The sequence below is a fragment of the Tamandua tetradactyla genome, chromosome 5 (genome assembly GCF_023851605.1).
Source record: "Tamandua tetradactyla isolate mTamTet1 chromosome 5, mTamTet1.pri, whole genome shotgun sequence".
Classification (NCBI taxonomy): Eukaryota; Metazoa; Chordata; class Mammalia; order Pilosa; family Myrmecophagidae; genus Tamandua; species Tamandua tetradactyla.
In genome coordinates this window covers 126,575,613-126,596,667 of record NC_135331.1, presented here as the reverse complement: position 1 = coordinate 126,596,667, position 21,055 = coordinate 126,575,613, and the positions used below count along the sequence as shown (strand labels likewise).

At 35.5% G+C, this 21,055-nt stretch overlaps 1 protein-coding gene across 4 annotated transcripts in view; it reads right to left on the bottom strand.

Moving 5' to 3' along the window:
• Positions 1-21,055, bottom strand: part of SMAP1 (small ArfGAP 1) — a 243,339-nt gene that overhangs the window by 129,326 nt on the left and 92,958 nt on the right. For 2 of the 4 annotated variants that reach the window (XM_077162201.1, XM_077162202.1), the window contains exon 3: positions 11,081-11,166. In XM_077162201.1, coding sequence (XP_077018316.1) covers positions 11,081-11,166 — 86 coding nt within the window. Of the gene's footprint in view, positions 1-11,080; positions 11,167-19,269; positions 19,391-21,055 lie in introns of all 4 variants that reach the window. The other 2 variants (XM_077162204.1, XM_077162203.1) reach the window with 2 other exon arrangements.

The following is a 21,055-nucleotide window of genomic DNA, read 5'->3' as shown; positions in this document are numbered from 1 at the left end:
TGTCTGCACACTGTCATTATAAAAAATTTAGAACTTTTCAAGGTAAATTTTAATAATTTTTATGTATTATACATTGACTTTAGAACATAATTCCCAAAGGAGGTATTCTCCAGCAGGCACTTGTTACTTAACTGGAAGTTACTGTGACTTTCAAGTTAGCTAATCTTCTGAACCTAGACCTAGTATAAAAAAAGATATTACTATTTACCTCACAAGGCTGTTAAGAGTTTTGGGAATTACATATAAAGCACTTAGCAAACTGCCTAATAAACAGTAAACAATCAATAAATGAAGTTAATTTCTATTTTTATATTACTTTGTGTCGCGATTTCTTCACCTTTAACATGAGAGTAACAACAGTATTTTACAGGATTGAGAGAAGAATTAAATAAATTTCTTAATGTAAAGACCTAAGAACAGAGTATGATATGTAGGTAAGTGCTATTCACTTATTATTACTAGTATTTATTATCAGTACTTATTATTATAGTATTAAGACAGACAAATTATAAAAATAGAGGGCCCATGGTAGGGGAAAGAAACGGTTAAGAAATTACAGCATTAAAGAGGCAAAGATCGCTTGCATATAACCAAGTTAAAATAGATGAGTAAATGAGAAACAACAACAAAAGAACAAACAACTTTGGAGATTAGGAAATGTTTATCTTCATTTTCTAAATCAGGGTATCATTTGAGACCTAAGAACTTCATCATATTGATGAAGCTCAACAATATAACAACAACAACAAAAAAAACTTAGAACAATAAAATTTTCAGGGGATCAAGGTAAGGAATATATTAATAGCAATTCAAATTTAAGTTACTGATTTAATAGCAAAGAACAAACAAGAAAATACCTCAGAATCTTCACATTCCTATAGTTACTAAGCATGACATCGCAATTCTAGTTCTCCCCATTCCCAAAGCTAACAAATTACACTATATAAGCCCAGAAAAATTTTAACATTACTTTGTGTATTGTTTTTAACATGTATTTCTATTTTAAGTAGTTTTTTCTGTCTTGAAATAAACAATTTTTTAAAAGATACACTTTTGAAGACAACTAAATTAGGATGTACTCCCAAAGAATTAAATCTTCCAGTTCTAAGCACATACCACTGACAGCAGTAAAACTTTGAAAAGCTCAAGTAACCTCAAAGGAGAACTGTTGATTAGGTTTAGCACACAACAGACCTCACAGAACTGAAATAAAGTTTTTAGATAAGACACAATACACTAAAAATGAAAAACCCAACGTAAAGCTTTATCATTTATCATGCACTAATATATTCAGTCTATAATTAACCACATCCCACATGAGAAATTACATTTTCACAGCAGCTTCTGCATAACTTTACGAACTGTAATGCTTATTAAAAAGTGACAAATCTTGACTTCCGGGTCAAGATGGCAGCTTAACAACGTGCGCATTTTAGTTCATCCTCCAGAACAACTACTAAATAACCAGAAACAATACAGAACAGCTCCTGGGGCCATGTCAGTGACCAGACACACAGCATACCCCAGTCTAGACCAGCTGGACCAGCTGCGAGCACCCCCCAGAACCGTGAGTTCCCAAAGCTGCGGCGGCCAGCGCCCCTCCCCCACAGGCCGCTTCCCAGAGGGGAAAGGAAAGGACTTTACCAGCAGCAGGGACTGGGCACAATCAAATGCCAATTGTGGAACTAATTAACAAATTCTGACTACTAAAAATAGGCCCCCAGCTTAGGTGAACCTGATCAAAGCGGAGGTTGCTCATTTTTGCCCTGGCGCCAAGGGGGAAGGACTGACAGAAAAAGGGTGGGAAAAAAAGAAGAAAATTGAGGTTTTTGTGGCTGTGTATCTACAAAGGCTTGACTGCCTCTGGATACAACGGCAGGACTTTTCAGGCTGCAACTGCCCCAGGCATAGGCAAAAGTGAGCCCTTTTGGGGGCTTGTCTGGAGCCTGTGCCTTCCCCAGGGGAGGGGTGAAGCCCAACTCAGGTGGAATCCCTCCCTCAAGGAATTCAGACCCCAGGACTTGGTAATTTGAAGCCATTAAAACCAGCCTACAACCTCTCCTCTGTCTCCACCACGCCCCCAGCAGGGAGAGTCTGCCAAAGTTAAAGGGACCACATCATCTTATGCTGGTGGGACCTGCAGTCAGACAAGCACCACACACAGGGCAGGATAAGAAAAACAGAGTCCAGAGACTTCACAGGAAAGTCTTTCAACCTGCTGGGTCTCACCCTCAGGGAAAACAAACACAGATGACTCTTTCCTCCTGATGGGAGGCCAGTTTGGTCTGGGAAAATCTGGCTGGGATCTATAATATCTAAGTAGGCCCTCCTAAGTGTGGGTGAGGGAAAGACACCACACAAGCAGGGCAAGAAACGAGAAAACAAGAACCACAAAATTCTCCTCTGTTAAACAAAACTTAAGCTAAAGGCCCAGATAAAGCTGAACAGAATGTCAAAGAACAGATAGACAACAAATTCATCCAGCAAGAAAACCCTAGATAAAAGAAGTGAAAGCAATCTCCAGAATAAACTAATTAAGGTAATTAAATGCCTAGATGCCAGCAAAAAATAACAAATCACACTAGGAAAATTGAAGATATGGCCCAGTCAAAGGAACAAACCAACAATTCAAATGACATACAGGAGCTGAAACAATTAATTCAGAATGTATGAACAAACATGGAAAACCTCATCAAAAACCAAATCAATGAATTGAGGGAGGATATAAAGAAGGCAAGGAAAGAGCAAAAAAGAAGAAACTGAAAGTCTGGAAAAGCAAATCACAGAACTTATGGGAATGAAAGACACAGTAGAAGAGATGAAAAAAACAATGGAAACCTACAATAGTAGATTTGGAGAGACAGAACATAGGGTTTCAAAACTGGAGGACGGAACATCTGAAATCCAACAAGAAACAGAAACTATAGGGGAAAAAATGGAAAAACATGAGCAGGGACTCAGGGAATTGAAAGACAATATGAAGTGCATGAATATATGTGTTTCGGGTGTCCCAGAAGGAGAAGAGAAGGGAAAAGGAGGAGAAAAACTAATGGAGGAAATTACCACTGAAAATTTTCCAACTCTTATGAAAGACTTAAAATTACAGAACTAAGAAGTGCAGCATACCCCAAAGAGAATAGATCCAAATAGACATACTCCAAGACACATAATCAGAATGTCAGAGGTCAAAGAAAAAGAGAGGATCTTGAAAGCAGCAAGAGAAAAGCAATCCATCACATACAAGGGAAGCCCAATAAGACTATGTGCAGATCTCTCAGCAGAAACCATGGAGGCAAGAAGACAGTGGGATAATATATTTAAATTATTAAAAGAGAAAAACTGCCAACCAAGAATTCTATATCCAGGGCGGGCCACAGTGGCTCAGCAGGTAAGAACACTTGCCTGCCATGCCCGAGGACCCAGGTTCGATTCCCGGTGCCTGCCCATGTAACAAAAAAAAAAAGAATTCTATATCCAGCAAAACTGTCCTTCAAAAATGAGGGAGAAAGTAAAACATTTTCAGACAAAAAATCACTGAGAGAATTTGTGACCAAGAGACCAGCTCTGCAAGAAATACTAAAGGGAACACTAGAGACAGATATGAAGACAGAAGAGAGAGGTGTGGAGAAGAGTGTAGAAAGGAAGACTATGAGTAAAGGTAAAAAGAAGGAAAATTAGATATGACATAAAATCCAGAAGGCAAAATAGTAGAAGAAAGTACTACCCATGCAATAATAACACTGAATGTTAATGGATTAAACTCACCAATCAAAAGACATAGTCTGGCAGAATGGATTAAAAAACAGGACCCCTCTATATGCTGTCTCTACTCAAAGGACACGTGGCCAAGGACACAAATGAACATTTACACACCAATGTTAATAGCAGCATTATTAACAATTACCAAGAGATGGAAATAGCCAAAACGTCCATCAACAGACAGTTGACTAAACAAACTGTGACATTTGCATAAGATGGAATATTATGCAGCTGTAAGACAGAATAAAGTTATGAAGTATGTAACAACATGAATGGACCTTAAGGACGTTATGCTGAGTGTGATTAGCCAGAAATAAAAGGACAAATACTGTATGGTCTCACTGATATGAACTGACATTAGTGAATAAACTTGGAATATTTCGTTGGTAAGAGACCATCAGGAGATAGAAATATTGTGAGATATTGGGTAATTGGAGCTGAAGGGATACAGATTGTGTAACAGGACTGAATACAAAAACTCAGAAATGGACAGCACAATACTACCTAACTGTAATGTAATTATGTTAAAACACTGAATGAAGCTGCATGTGAGAATGATAGAGGGAGGAGGGCTGGGGACATTAATGAAATCAGAAAGAAAGATAGATGGTAAAGATCGAGATGGTATAATCTAGGAATGCCTAGAGTGTATAATAATAGTGAAATGTACAATGTACAAATTTTAAAAATGTTTTTGCATGAGGAAGAACAAAGGAATGTCATTATTGCAGGGTGCTGAAAACAGATGATAATTAATACCTTAAAATGTCACCTTATGTGTGAGACTAAAGCAAAACATGTTTATTTGTTACAAAATTTATATTTTGACTAAGCATTTCCTAATATAATTCATGTAGATAGTTTGACTGAATGTCATAAGTACTTGGAATCTCAGGTAGGACATGAGATTTTGTTGGTTTGTCCAGAGTGATGCCCCAATGAATCCCAGAGTGATTTGATCTGTGACTGGAAAAGTATTTGCAAGCCCCCTTCGGGGAATGGTGAGAGTAGGGAGAAATTCAACTTCCCCATTGAATTCTTGATATTCTCACAAGCAGTGTGGACAACCAAAGCTATAGGCTGAGCCCCCAGTCTTGGGGTTTGTTCATAGGAAACTTAACCCCACAAAGCATAGGTCAAGTCTACTTAAAATTTAGGCCTAAGAGTCACCCCCAAGAGAGCCTCTTTTGTTGCTCAGATGTGGCCTCTCTCCAGCCAACACAACGAGCAGTCTCACCACCCTCCCCCCCTCTGCGTGGGACATGACTCCCAGGGGTGTGGACCTTCCTGGCAATGTGGGACAGAGATCCTGGAATGAGCTGAGACTCAGCATCAAGGGACTGAGAAAAACCCTAGAATGAGCTGAGAATTAACATCAAGGGATTGAGAGAACATTCTCAACCAAAGGTGGAAGAGTGAAATGAGACTAAGTGTCAATGGTTGAGAGATTCCAAACAGAGTTGAGAGGTAATTCTTATGCATTAAGTAGATATCACCTTGTTGTTCAAGATGTAGCGGAGAGGCTAGAGGGAAGGAACTGCCTGAAACTGTAGAGCTGTGTTCCAGTAGCCATGTTTCTTGATGATGATTGAACAAAGATATAGCTTTCACAATTAGACTCTGTGAATGTCAAAACCTTGTGTCTCATGCTCCTTTTAGCTACTGTATCAACAGAAGAGTAGAACATATGGAATAAAAATAAATAATAGGGGGAACGAATGTTAAAATAAATTTAGTTTGAAATGCTAGTGGTAAATGAAAGCAAGGGGTAAGGGGTATGGTATGTATAATCATTTTTTTCTCTTATCGTTTTATTTCTTTTTTCTGTTGTCTTTTTATTCCTTTTTCTAAATCGATGCAAATGTTCTAAGAAATGATGAATGTGCAACTATGTGATGATATTAAGAATTACTGATTGTATATGTAGAATGGAATGGTATCTTAATGTTTTGTTTGTTAATTTTTTTAATTAATAAAAAAAGTTAAAAAAAAAAGTGACAAATCTTGTTAAGAATGCAATGAGTTCCCATATTATGTGAATTTAACTCCCTTCAGTTACACTTGCTTCTAGGGATGAGAATTTTATTTAAATCTTGAAAAGTAAAGTCATGTAGGCTTTTCAAAGGCATTGGGCTTTGACATTTGGCTTTGGCATACTGCCTTTCTTAGAATAAATGGAAACATATTACGTTACTGTTAAGTAAACACCCTAGTTTGCATTGATTGTATCATTCCTATATACCACCCAATTTTCAACACTTTGCAATGCTGACATTCGTTTGTTCTCCCTCATGTAAAAACTTTCTTATATTTGTACATTTAATCACCATCATTGCCCACTCCAGATTTAGCTAATTTTAAACAGTCCCAGTTTTCATCCTCTATCTTTTCTTCTGGTGTCATACATGCCTCTAGACTTCCTCTTTCAACCATACTCATACTCAGCTTTGTTCATTATACTTAATATATTGTGGTTACTTTTTACCCTGACACTCTTCATTTCTACACTCTTCTCCAAATCTCTCTTTCCTGTCTTTTCCTATCTGCCTATAGGGCTCCCTTTAGCATTTCTTGTACAGCAGGACTCTTGTTTACAAACTCAGTGTCTGTCTGAAAATATCTTCAACTCTCCCTCATTTTTGAATGACAGTTTTTCTGGATACAGAATTCCTGGTTGGCTGTTTTTCTCTTTCAGAATCTTAAACATAACATACCACTGCCTTCCTGCCTCCTTAGTTTCTGCTAAGAAATCTGCACCTAGTCTAATCAAGCTTCCCTTGTATGTGTGCTTTGCTTTTTTCTTGCTGCAAGAGAATTCTCTGTCTCTGACATTTGACAATCTGATTATTAAGTGTCTTGGAGTGGGTCTATTCTGATCTATTCTGGTTGGGGTACACAGCACTTCTTTGATCTGTAATTTTATCTCTCTCATAAGAATTGGGAAATTTTCAGTGATATTTCCTCCATTATTCTTTCTGCCCCTTTCCCCTTCTCTTCTCTTTCTGGGACATCTATAACACATATATCCATCCATGCACTTCATGTTCTCATTCAATTCCGTGAGACCCTGCTCATAGTTTTCCATTCTTTTCCCCATCTGTTACTTTGTGTGTAGGATTTCAGATGTTTCATCCTCTAGTTCACTAATCCTTTCTTCTGCCTCTTCAAATCTGCTCTTTTATGTCTCCATTGTGTTTTTTATCTGTTGTATTGTGCCTTTCATTCCATAAGTTCTGCCATTTGTTTTTTCAAGCATTTAAGTTCTTCTTTATAGTTACCCAATGTCTTCTTTATATCCTTCATGTCTTTTGCCATTCCTTCCTTCAACTCATTGATTTGATTTTTAATTTGACTTAGATTTGTTTGAACATCCTGAATTGTTTCAAATCCTGTCTCATCTGAAGTGTTAATTTGTTCCTTTGAGCTATATCTTTGCTCTCTATCTAGTATGACTTATGATTTTTTGCTGGTGCCTAGGCATCTGATTTGCTTGATTAGTTTATTGTGGGGGTGATTTTTTTCTTTTATCTAGGATTTTCTTTTTGGTTGGCTTTGTTCTCTATCTGTTCTTTAACATTCAGTTCAACTTATTCTAGACCTCTAACACAGCTTCTGTTTAACTGACCAGAATTTTTCAGCTTTTCTTTTTCTGGTTCTTCCCTGCCAGATAAGATCAACCCCAATCAGATCTTTCCAGGCAAGACAGGCCCTGGACTGAGGATGATGGTGTAATCAGTATCAAGGTTCCCTGAGTATAAGACCCTGCAGACTGCTAGTCTTTCCTGCAAAGCCTCTTGAATTTGTGGTTTACCTATCCTACCCAACAGATGGCACTTGTGAGCTCACATCTCTCCACCAGCATCAAGTGGTATGGGCTTTTAATTTAATTCTCAGCAGGTCCTGTCCATGTCAGGGGTGTGATTGAGACAGAGGCTAAGGCAAAAGGCAGCCTGATCAGTGTCTGTTTTCTAGCCCCTGGGGTCTGAAGTCTCTGAATGAGAGCCACCATTTGTGCTGGTTCCTGCCCACCCCTCTTTTCTTGGGGAAGATATACCCATTAGGGAATTATCTCATTCATCTGATTAGTTGCTTTTCTCTCAAACAAACTTTAACTCTGCTTTTGCCTGGGGCAGTGCTAAAGCCTAAGAATGCCTGCAGCTTTGTTTAATAGGGAGCTAAAAAAGTAAAACAAAAAGCAAACAAAATGAGAGAGAGAGAGAGAGAGAGTGAGTGTGTGTGTGTGTATGAATACACAAGGATTTTCTTTTTAGAGCTGGACCCTAGCAACCAGGTTTGCAAATCAAGACAAGTTGCTGGTACCCAGCTCTATGTGCCCCTTTTCTTGAGGCCCAGTCCTTTTCCACTATTCTGAGCTCAGGCAACTCTAAAAGCCTCTGTTTTTGTTGCATTCTGTTTTCTTTTTTTTGTTTTGTTTTGTTTATTGTGAGTCTCACCTCCTCTTCACTGGGGATAAACCTCCAGGTTCCTTTCGTGATTGCTCCAGGTTTAATCATGCTTAGAACCTCTATTCAGCAGTCAAATTTGTTAATTAATTCTGCAACTGGAGCTTGGTTGAGCTACCTTCCTTTATTCCTAGTAGAGACTGCCTCTTTCTCCCATGGGGAAGAAACTTCAAACACCCCACTGCGTCCATGGGGAAGCAGTGCCTGCCTTCACAGCTTGGGAGACAAGTTCTGCACTGTGATGTCAGCCCTTCCACCCATTGCAGACTAGTGTACAATGTGCAGTTGGTCACGGAAGTCTCCCAAACAATTGTTCCAGACAGCTCCCGGCTATTTACTAGCTGTCCTAGAGAAGGAACTAAATTCCACACCTCCCTATGTTGCCATTTTGCCCCATTTTCCCAGTCTGTTGGCTTTGGAAAGTTTTTTAATAGTTCTTTGAACAGCCCACCCTGCCACACAAAAGAGAAACTATTATGCTCTGTCTCACAGGGTTATTTTGAGAATTAAATAAGATAATGTACATTAAATGCCAAGCTCAGTGCTTGGGCACACAGCAAAGCTTTATCAAGCAGAAAAGCTACTGCAGCCATTGTTTCTAACATTAAATCTTCATTGTGTCAAAGGCCCAGGATTTATTATTGATACCAATCAGTTCATTATAAAAATCTATCTTTCTGGAAATTTTTAGACAAAGACCAAATATTTTTAAATCTATCAGCAAAAATACTAGAACTCACCATCTTATTAACCCTTTATTTCTCTAAGTTTCATCATAAAATTGGTGGTCATTACTTAAAAATTGTATTCCTACCAAATCTACAAAACAGTGCATATAAGAGTTCAATACATGAGGATACTAACAAGCTACATATTGTCCTTCCCTGAATTGCTTAAAAGGCTTATGTGAAAACAAGATGGAATCAAAGTGATAGATTAAATAACTTGAAAGGTCCTTTCACTGATAACATACCACATACAGAATACTCAACTGAGGCAAAAAACTAAACCCAACACAATGCAAACCCCATTCCCTATACGTACACCACAGAAATTTCCAGAAAAGGGGTATTCTTCAATTTGAAGGTTCCTAAATGACTACTCAGGCATGAGGGGTGGCAGTAGGCAAGAGGAAGAATAAATCAATACAACTAATAAGCAGTCAGTAACAACCACTTAGAACATTAATTTGCTCTCTTGGCTGTACACTTTCTTCTACCATCATCTATTCTCCGGAGTTTGCCTAGGCCTTCATTTTTCAGAGAAGGAGAACTACAGTATTCCGAAGATTCTCAATAAGATCAAAAAAGAGTAAAAGACTACTGTCTTAGGTAAACTTAACCTCATCCAGCATTTTATATCTTCTATACAAAAAAGGGGCTCCCTAATCTGAATTTCCTGTTCTCTTCTAGAGTTGAGATTCATGTTTCCAGCTACCAAATGGGTATTTCCATGTATATGTTCAAAAAACACCTCGATCTGCCCAAAAGTAATAAACATGACTCATTACCTTTCATTTCCAACTCTTAGACATTCAGCTGGTGTTGAATTCCTTCTCTCAGCCTATAAGCTACAGTCTCTCATGCTAGAAATTCTAGGATCACAGGGTCTTTCTCAGAGTAAAAGCCAATCTTCACCTATTCTAACCACTTGTGCCTTCACAATTTCTTTCCAATTTCTCCAATTCCTTCCTGTATCATCTCAATGTTACTATCTAATTTATATCTTCATCACCAGTCACTACTATGCAGCTGCACTAGTGTCCTGCATGGTTTCCCTGTCTCCTTCATACTTTTGATCACATAATTCCTTATCCCTGAACTCCACCTTCTAGTTCTACTCTAGGATCTTAATCTAACAAAAATTGCCTTTGATATATGATTGCTAAATTTGTTGGAGGACGGTGGGAAGAGCAAAGACAGAAAAACCCAAATGCAAATATTAACTTACCACTATTGTTTAAAAGATTTCTGTCCAGATATAAAAAAATAATAGCCTATATCTCTGTGCGAAAAATTATCACATTTTTTTTTTCAGGTTAGACCATATCAACTGCTTTACCATACAAATAGGTAATAAATAACTGATCTTTAAGAAACAACATTTTGTCAAAACCATAAATGTCACTTTTGACAGAATCACAAATACTTAAAATCAACCATCTTATTTTCATAAAGCAATATAATTTTGATAATCTTTCTCAAACTCATGTTGAAGTTTGAGTAATTCTACAGAAACAAATGATTTTATCTCTAACAAATGTGAAAAAACATTCTCATTAAAATGCCTACGAGAAAATATTCTGTCTGTTCACAGGACAGATTTGTAAGGCAATACAGTTATGTAACATGTAACAAAGACTGACTTGTCAGTAGTAAATATTAGCACAAATTACTTTAGCACTTCCACCAACTATGTAATTTGCTTTTTATATAGATTCCATGCCAAACTGCTTCATAAAAGTACAATTATAACATAAATATGATCAAAGGAAATCTCTTTGGAAATGATTTCTTTTTTTTGTTTGTTTTTTACATATCAGGAGGCTCACAATTCAAATCTTTAACAATACTAAATAATTATATATAGTCTCCCTCAGGAATTGGAAATCAATCAAGAAGAATCAGTATTAAAATTTATACTTTGTAATAATTATACTAAAATACTCCGTGGATCATGTATACTAGATTCCTAATGAAAACCTACTATATACGAGGCAGAGGTTGGGGTAAATCAATTTCTATCTTTAATAAATATAGTAGGATAAAGTGTATACCCTCCTAAAATCTAACAAAATATGAACTGAAAAAATGGATTAATTCTTGCTAAACCCATAATCAACAAATCTTAAAGGATACTGATCTGTCTGTGGTCTTCGAAAGTTCTCTGGAAGATTGGCTTCATACAGCAGTCTTGCTTTAGTATTTCCCATGTCTTGCATACACTATAATAAAAAAGAAATCAAGTATTTTCACTATTCAATTAAATCAACTGAATTTACTAATTAAATTTTAAAAATTTAAAAAAGTAATTCTTATTTATACATACTTACACACATATAAACAAACAAATAATGGGTAACATTTACTATTATCAATACAAGTTCTTCACCTTAGAAAAATATTTTAAATCAACACCTATGAAATTAATTACTCATGAGAACAAAATACAAGCATAATTTTAATCATTCAAAGTTTTTTCAACATATGTGGACCCACATTTTTCTGTGAAGACATCAAATTTATTTATACTCAAAACTTCCTAAAAGTGGATTCCCTGGTAGCGGGTGTGTTATTGTCTTAAATATATCACTTGAACAATGCTGTCATTTCCAAAGCTGACAACTCAGGATCAAGTTTTCTTTGTTTTGTGCTTCAAAATACTCTGGGATTGTCATGATTTATAACCAAGAGCACACTGGAGGTGAGATAAAAGAGAAATAAAACTCATCCAGGATTTTATGGCAGAGGAATAATTTCTTTGGAGCTATTAACTCCTTTGAGATTTAGCTGAAAGCTATGGATCTCCAACCTCCAAAAACTGTACCTAAAGGACAAGTTTTACACACAATTTTAGAAGCTCACAGAACACCCTCCCTCAAATCCATCAACCCTAAGTGTAAGAACAAATCACTGCTTAGGAGATATAAAATAACTTGGTAATAATTACAACCAGTTTAAGTTTCAGTATTATCTATGAGTAAGGACTAGCCAAACAGCACTGAATGTTTAAGATGTATAAACAAAACAATATTTGTTCTTATTTTATATCATTTACATAAAGTTTAAATTCTCAAAATGTTTTAAATGGTAGAGAAATCCATTCTTATAATTTCTTTTTTTTTTTTTAAGTTTTCCCAGAAATCCCTCATCCCAGTAACTCAATAAGGTTTATCAGACAACCAAATGTCTACTTAAGTTGTTAGTCCTCAACTGTACACACAACCATATTCCTTCAAATCCAGAATACAGTGATTCTTGTCCCTTTTATGCATTTATTAGTGCATTTATTTGTGCATAAAAGGGAAGCACTTCTTATAATCAGAGATATCTTACATTCAATGAATATGACGTTACATCTTTTATACAATCATCTCTATTTAATGCAGATCATTAATATTTTATTTTGACAAAATAAAAAAAAAAACAAGGAATAAAACACCCTTCCACATGACAAGAACTTATTTACATTGTTCTGAGGTTGCTACCCATCAAAATTTAGCAAAAAGAAAAAGGAGGACACAAAAACCTGAAAGGGAAAGGTAAAATAATATTGCAAACCATACCATTTAAAATTTACCTACAAATAAAACAGAAAACCAAGCAAAAAGTTATTTAAAATAACAAGGGACTTAAATATAAGCAGCTTGATAAAAATTAACAGAATTTAATAGGCTTCACTTATACAAACAAGGGACATGATGGATGTGAAAGAAAGTTATTTCTACAGGAGAGCAGCGCCAAAAACATGCATATATGTGTGCAGGTATATATATAAAAATGTGCATGCTTTGGGTTGAGATTGAGGGAAAGGAGGATTTAATTACATCACAGACGTAGAGATCACACTGTGAAAAGAAAGAATATATAGGTAAGCTCAGATTCAGCTTCTAGGTTTCTAAAATGTAGAAAGGAGAAGGGAGGGAGGAAGGTGAACAGTGGAAGGAGTGGTGGAGATAAAAGTAGAGCAATTTCAGGATGATGTTAGGCAAGGGGGGAAAAAACAGGAGCTAGCATTTCAGGAAGGTGATAAGAGATATGGTACACTCTAGATGTCTTACAGAACACTGATGTAAATTTGTTCTACTGCCCAAGAAGAGCAAACTCTGCCTGGTAACTAAAAATAGCCTAATACATAATGTCAAGGGTTAATATTTTAAAACTTCAAAATAACCCTGAGATAGGCATTATTACTCTAATTTTACAGGGAAGAAAATGTTTCTGCAAAATGTTAAATAACAGGCCCAAGATTATCAGTCTTCATGAGTACTCAACTCATGAGAGACTCAATAACCATCAGTAATTTAAAAGCCTCCAGCTTCCTCATTTGGATGCAGACTTTGTCTTTCAGGGCTTACAAAATTTCTTTACTTTAGAGGCTCAATTTTAGTTTTTATGCTGCAGAAACTGAAACACAGAGAGGTTATATGATTTTTCTGTTGGGTCCTACAACAATTCAGTGACAGGGCTGAGACTAGGATTCAAACTCACTTCCAATCATTACCATGATGTACCTGCTAGTTAAAATAAGTTACCTTAATTTAAGATAGAAGTGTTGCCTCCATCACTAAAACATCATTCCTGTTATTAAAAGATTATTCCATCCAGAACAGTAACTGTTATTTCTGGAATTCGAAGGGCTGTTTATATATAACCTGGTATTTAGAGATAAGAATGAAGCCAATCGGGTCAGAATTAAGATAATTCAGAATACAGAGGTAAGGAAGACATTGCCTATATTTTAGAACTTGATCTAGTCTTTGAGACCAAAGGAAGGAAGTTTTATTATGTCCGGAACCTAAATTTTCTGTACCACTTAATCTAATTCAACTTGTCTGGATAGATCACTTGTCTGATAGAACAACTTGTCTTTATAGATCCAAGTCCCTTGAGGGATGGGAGAAATATTATGGAACTATTAAACTTTACCACCAGGGACACCCTTGATACTGTGCCAAACATTAGGGACACCCAAATCAATAGGCCAAGCCCTTGATCTTAGAAGCTTGCTCCTGTAAAGCTTATGTATATAGTGGAAAAGCTTAGTCTACCTATAGGTATGCCTAAGAGTCATGGCCGGAAGACGTTTTTTCTTGCTCAGATATGGCGTTTTCTCTCTAAGCCCAATTCTGCAAGTGAAACCATTGCCCTCCCTCCTACATGGGACACGACACCCAGAGATGAAAGTCTCCCTGACAGCATGGGAGATGATCCCCAGGGATGAGCCTGTCCCTGGCACTGTAGGATCAACAACACCACCCTGACAAAAAAAGGGAAAAGAAATGTAAGAAATAAGGTTATCAGTGGCTGAGTTCAGAGTCGAGTGGCTACTGCAGAGGTCACGCTTACTCAAGCTTCAGTTAGACATTGTTACCTACCATAGCTTGCCAAACTCCAACTAAAACCATTTTCTAGGCGGGCCGCGGTGGCTCAGCGGGCAAGAGTGCTTGCCTGCCATGCCGGAGGACCCCGGTTCGATTCCCGGCCCCAGCCCATGTAAAAAACAAACAAACAAACAAAATATAATAAAACAAGAAAATGTTTAAAGATGTTTCCCTTTCTTCCTCCCTTCCTTCCTTCCATCCTTCCTTCCTTCTCTCTGTCTTTCCTTCCCTTCCTCCCTCTCTCTTTAAAAAAAAAAAAAAAAAAAAAAAAAAAAACCATTTTCTACCAATCCTAAAAAACACCTAGGGTATTACATAAGATTCTACAAATATTCCATGCACTAGGGTAACTTCCCAGAAACCTACAACCCCAGATTAGTCCTGGACCAGATAAGTCCTGAAATGCAGAGGGGCCAACCTTTTCAGGAGTCAACTAGTTGTATCCCCCTATCCTATAGTATTGATAGCCCTTCCAATATGAAAAAGTCAGAATGGGCCTGGCCCAAATACCCCTAAAGAGTAGGAAAAAGATCAGAGGTGATAGTGGAGTTATACAGAGAAGGTCAGGTTTAAAAAATGAGTATGAGTACTGAATGACTATACTGATATTTCTTTTAGCCTCCAACACCTTAGAGAGCTAGAAATAAAAACATAAAATTGTGGAATTATAACTCATACCAAACTTGGAAACATGTCCTACAACTAGTTGTGGCAATGTACTCTGAAATTTATTTCTTTTTTTGGATATATGTTTTTTTTCACAAAAAAGAAAAAAATTGATTGTGATGATAAAGAAAGAAAGAACTGTAAGCTTGTAAGTTAATAAATTCCCATTGTAAAAACCAGAAAAAGAAAAAGGTTTATAATTATTTTTCATCAGTATGGAATTTCAGTCTGGGTAATGAATTAGCTACCATAATTTCTACCGTCTAGATCCTGGGCATCGAGTCAGACCCTGAGTGCTATGCATCATTCTGAAAAGCTTAAATTTTTCAAACCTATTTTCACGTCCTCAATAGGAGGAATACTTGGATACAGATTAGAACTAATTTTAGAAAAGTTAAGAAAAATAAATAAATAAGGTTATTAAATCAACTATTAAGAATTCAAAGGAATTAGTAATTTTGAAAATAATCTGGCTGTAGAGAAGTTATATCAATTAATAACTTTCAAGTACAAAAAAGGGAGAAAGAGGACTAAATTTACTTAAGTCAAAGATTCTATTAAGTTTGCTCCAAAAAATATTTTTAATGTCCATTTATTCACTTAAAAATTAAAGTTTATCTCAAAAAACACACACAAAAAATCAGTCAAGCAACCAGTGAGCAGAAAATGTGTTGATATTTCTGACAGATTAAGAAATGATAGTAAGAATATATTAAATACAAAGTCAGCATTCATTTTTAAGAAAAACATTAATATATTGAGAAATAAGTAAACAGTATACTTCATAGTTATGATAAATGCGATTCAAGAACAATTTTAAATTGTTTAGCTACCTCTCATTAAATTCAATCTGTCTTCATTTTATACATTATATAGTAACTAGAAAGATAAATTTTATATTGTACTTTTTTATATAATTAACTTCATCCTAAATTACCACTTGCGCTGGTTTGAAAGGAAGTATGCCCCCTAAGAAAAGCCATGTTTTAATATAAATCCCATTTCATAAAGGTAGAATAATCTCTATTCAATGCTGTATGTTTGAAACTGTAATGAGATCATCTCCCTGGGTGATATGATTTAGTCAAGAGTGATTGCTAAACTGGTTAGGGGATGACATGTCTCCACCCATTTGGGTGAATCTTGATTGGTGTTTTTGGAGTCCTATAAAAGAGGAAACATTTTGGAGAATGAGAGACTCAGAGAGAGCAGAGAATGCTGCAGCACCACGAAGCAGAGAGTCCATTGGAGATGAAGAAGGAAAACGCCTCCCGGGGAGCTTCATGAAACCAGAAGCCAGGAGAGTACGCCGTATTCGCCATGTGCCCTTCCAGCCAAGAGAGAGAAGCCCTGACTGTGTTCGCCATGTGCCTTCTCACCTGAGAGAGAAACCCTGAACTCCATCGGCCTTCTTGAACCACGGTATCTTTCCCTGGATGCCTTTGATTGGACATTTCTAATTGGGACATTTTCTCAGCCTTAGAACTGTAAACTAGCAACTCATTAAATTTCCCCTTCTTAAAAGCCATTCTGTTTCTGGTATATTGCATTCCAACAGCTAGCAAACTAGAACACCACTATTATAAATATAAAGGCAGGATTCACCTGAAAATAAATCACATTTAAGAATCTTAAAGCCTACAATATCTACTATTAACAGTGTTTTGTCCTCCATAAATTGTCAAATATAATATTATCTCACATATATGAAATAAGCAAAATAAGCATATTCTTAAAGTTAGAAGCTAGGATACAGGTTACAGGGACCAAATGGGGAAGGGGAATAAAGAGTTTATGTTTAATTGGATTAGGGTATCTGTCTGGGGTGATGAAAAAGTTTTGGCAATAGCCAATGAAGATAAAGGCCCAACTCTTGTGTATGTAATTAACACCACTAAACTGTATATTGGAAAAAAGGGAAATTTTTGTATGTGTGACCATACACACAAACAAAAAAACCCATAGTACTGTACAATACAATGTAAACAGTACACTAAATTTAACAGCATAAATACAATAATATTGTTTTGTGAATTGTAACAAACATACCACACTCATGCAAAATATTAATAGGGAAAACTGTGAAAAAAATCATTTTGTTCTCATCAACTCACAATCTAAGTGTTTTAGTTTCTCCATCTAATCTAGTACACAGAACAATACCTGCCCAAAACCTCTTGGATACCTTAGATTCAATTTCAAAAAACACTATTTGAACTAAATTGCTGAAAAGCATAGCATCCACAGTCTAACATACTGTCATCACAATCTAACATGGATGAAACTTTCTATTTCTGAAACTTTCTAAACAGAAAGCATTTCACTCTTTCCTAGTTTTAGCAATAAAACTTAAACAGTTCCAAGTTTTTAATACTTTGCAAAGACTTAAAAGAACTGCAGCTGCCAAGGTTTTAAATGGCATATTTGCATCACATTTGTCAAATTTAATAAACTAAAATATATGAAATAACCAAACCAAACATAATTAACAAATAACAAAAAGCGGAAATAGATGAAAAAACAGGCAGATTCAATAAAGATGCAAAGAGATGCAATAAGAAAATTTACTTATTTTTATCTATCAAAACTATATATGTTTAAAAAAAAAAGTCACCATGTTAGGGCAATGGAGTTGCTCCAGTGACAAAAATGTTCATTAAGCAGCACAGAGACAGTTTTAATGAAAACTGAGCCCCAAAATAAATGAATGAAGATAAAAGGTAACAAGAACAGACAGAAACCCAATGTGCTCACGTTCAAGTCACTATCACTATGAAAGAAAAAATGAACATAAATAAAAGGAAAGAAAAATGACAGGGCATGGGAAATTCTGAGATTAAGTTTAATGATTCATCTCAAGAATAAAACTTGAACTTTTTTTTTTGCAACTTTCCAAAATCTTGGGACACAGAGCTCTTTGTGGAATCCAGCTAAGTAATAAAACTACTGCAGGGTAGGAATGTTATTTGTCCTAGCTCAAATAAAGGCAAACACAGTCCATTCCAGGGTTAGCTGCTGAATCTGAGAAGTATGGCTCCTTGGACTTCAACTTTCCTCATCTTTGTGCATCCTCCCCCTTTCCTCGATTCCTTTCCCTTGTTTCTAACCCTGAACTGTTAACTTCACTTTCCATTCGGAGGCTGAGATGTATGTGGTTAACAGCCATTAATAATAAAACCAAAATGCACACTAAAGTATTATTTCAGAACACTATCTGCTAACTTTCATAAATAATTCTTTATAATGTATGTACAGATATGCTCTTTGGAGTTAACTGTTGTTTTAAAAATGGGATGTGAAAAAAATACCTTTTATTTTAAAACAAAGGACTGAATTTACTAATTGCTTTGGTGCAAATGGTAAGATTGCACTGTGACAATTAGATATGCTAAATTTTCTGTGGCAATTAGATATGCTAAATTCCCAATGGCAAAAATGCACGACTTTAAAATAATCAACAGAATTTTAAACATATTAATGCTTAACAGAAGGATGCTAAATTGAACCTGGAGGAATAAAAGTAAAATTACTAAAATAAAATTCCTATACTTAAGTTTTGAGAAAGACATAGAAGAAAAAAGAATCATACTTCAAGGTCAAAAGATTTTTGTACAAAGATATAAAGAAGGCTACTTAATGTATAACATCTGTCTTTGTATAGATGCATAAAATATTTCAAGACAAATACACAAGAAACTTATAAACTGAGCTATTTGAGGAAGAGAAGGTGGGTGACTGAAGTGGAAGGGAGACTTCACATTAGAACTCTTGCACTACATCTATACACTCCCAATTCCCTAAAATTAATTAGAAGGAGCTATCTTAATCCTATGTTGTTTTTAAATGAAATACTCTCCAGAAGGAGCGAGGGTGTCCAAGCACTATCAGAATCAAAGCAAGGTGACTTCCTCCACAAATGTGCCCTCCCTTACTTAAACTAAGGCAAACAGTCTTCTGATGATCAAAAAGGTTAATGAATCAAAACAAATTACTATATTTTTAAAAATTTCATTCAAGCACATCTTACATTCAAAATATACAAAAAACATAAATATGGCATTTATTTACCACATCTTTTCACACAATCTTCTTAAAGAAACACTATTGTTGCTGAAGCTTATATAATAAACACTTCTTAAAATTTTAATAAATTTGTGTTTTTGAGGGAGGGGGCCTTAGTTGAATAAATATTATGAAAAATTAATTAATTTCCCTTAATTAAAAAGAAAAAATGAATTTTTGTAGTCCCTGGACAAATTCTTCATGTTGGTGACTCACCTCTACTACCACTTGAAATTTTCCAGAATAGTTCTCTATCTTCCTCTCAAAAGCCACCAGGATTTCTTGCATAGGAGCAAGCCTTTCAGGACTGGTTTCAAGATCTTTTGGATTTCAGCTGCTGGAAAAGAAGGGCCACCATTTTGGTCTCAGGAACTCTTTGGAAGTATTTAATAGAGTCCATTCCCTCAGATTTTATAAAACTGTTTTTTTAAGGGAGTTATTCTCTTTGTTGCAATTATTGTTTTAAGAATAAAGAAAAACCACACATATTAAAAACTGAAAATTTTAAATGATGAATTAACAATAACTGTTTTTATACCTTTTCACAACTTCTAGATATTTTCAGATTTGATTTATCTGTTGTAACATTTGCTACATGCTACAAATAATCTTAAGTGCCTTTCTAAGAATGTACTCTTTATTTTTACAACAATGAAATTAAACAGAATTGTGACAAAATTGGAAAAGTTTCACATCACATACTTTTGTCATCTCTACTTACTGTGACATTCTATTCTATTTTAAGTCCAGGAATAAATCACTACTTTCACTTCGTTTGCTCAAGGCCTTAGTTCAAGAATCATCTTAGATTCTCCCTGCTCTCGCCAGAAACCTTGGTGCTCCTAACTTCTTAATATTTCTTGTAGTCTCCCCCTCTTTAATTAACCCAACGTCCACGACCTTAATTCAAGGCTCTAGTCACCTCTTACCTAGACTATTACAGGATCAAGTCCATCAAATTTATCTTTTTAAAACCTACATCAGATGTCACTCATCCACTTGTAATATTTTAATATTACAAATATTAATTAATTAAATATTTGTATTTAAGCATTTTAATATTAAATTAAATTTTAATATTTTTATAAATTATCACTCATAGGATCAAATCTAAACCAGCTTATGGCTGCAACTTTCACCTTTAACACTTAGGACACACACTTGTCTATACTCATCAAAACCTGTCACAAACTATCTTACTCATGCAACATGCTTACTCCATTCTGCTGCCTGAAAGGCCTTTTTTGAATACTGTATTATGCTTTCAGAAATTCAGAAACATATATTATAAAAAAAAATAGTAAAGAGACATTTGCCAATATTAGAATTTCGCGTATCATTAGACACAGATAAGTTTTTAAAAAAAGAGGAGCCACTACTAACATTACTGCCAGAACCAGACCTACATCTACAGAATCTCAGGCCAGTACTTTACCTATGCTGATTACTATCCTCTATCACTTTCATTTTCACACATAGCAGGGAAGCTAAAATATCATATACAATGAATTTAATAATTGTGTTTCCAGGTGATCCATTCAACAACATCTAGCAATTTCCTACAAAATAGTGCCCTCTGCAATGGGGGTACAAGCCCTTTATCTTCAAATAGCTTATCATTCCTTTAGTTATAGTCATTAAATTCTATCAGGTTGGGCAGTATAGAATTAACAGTTAAAAGGCTTTCACTAAATAACATCTTACCATTTCTGTTCACCAGGAATAGAGAACTCTAAAATACACACCTTTAAAAAACTATAATTGTTCTTCTTAAAAGCGTAACCTTTAAACAATTAACAAATCCGAACTAGTTGCTTAAAAATGCAAATCTCCTATTCAACTCCACAGATTAAAATTTTTAAAAGACAGTATCATATTTTTGCTTTATTTCACTCTTCAAATGTAGGCAATACATAAATCCAATTCTGAGGGCTGCCTCCATGCTCTGATTTTCTTTGAAGATGTATTTAATAATCCTGGCAAGGATTCACCATATGCAGAA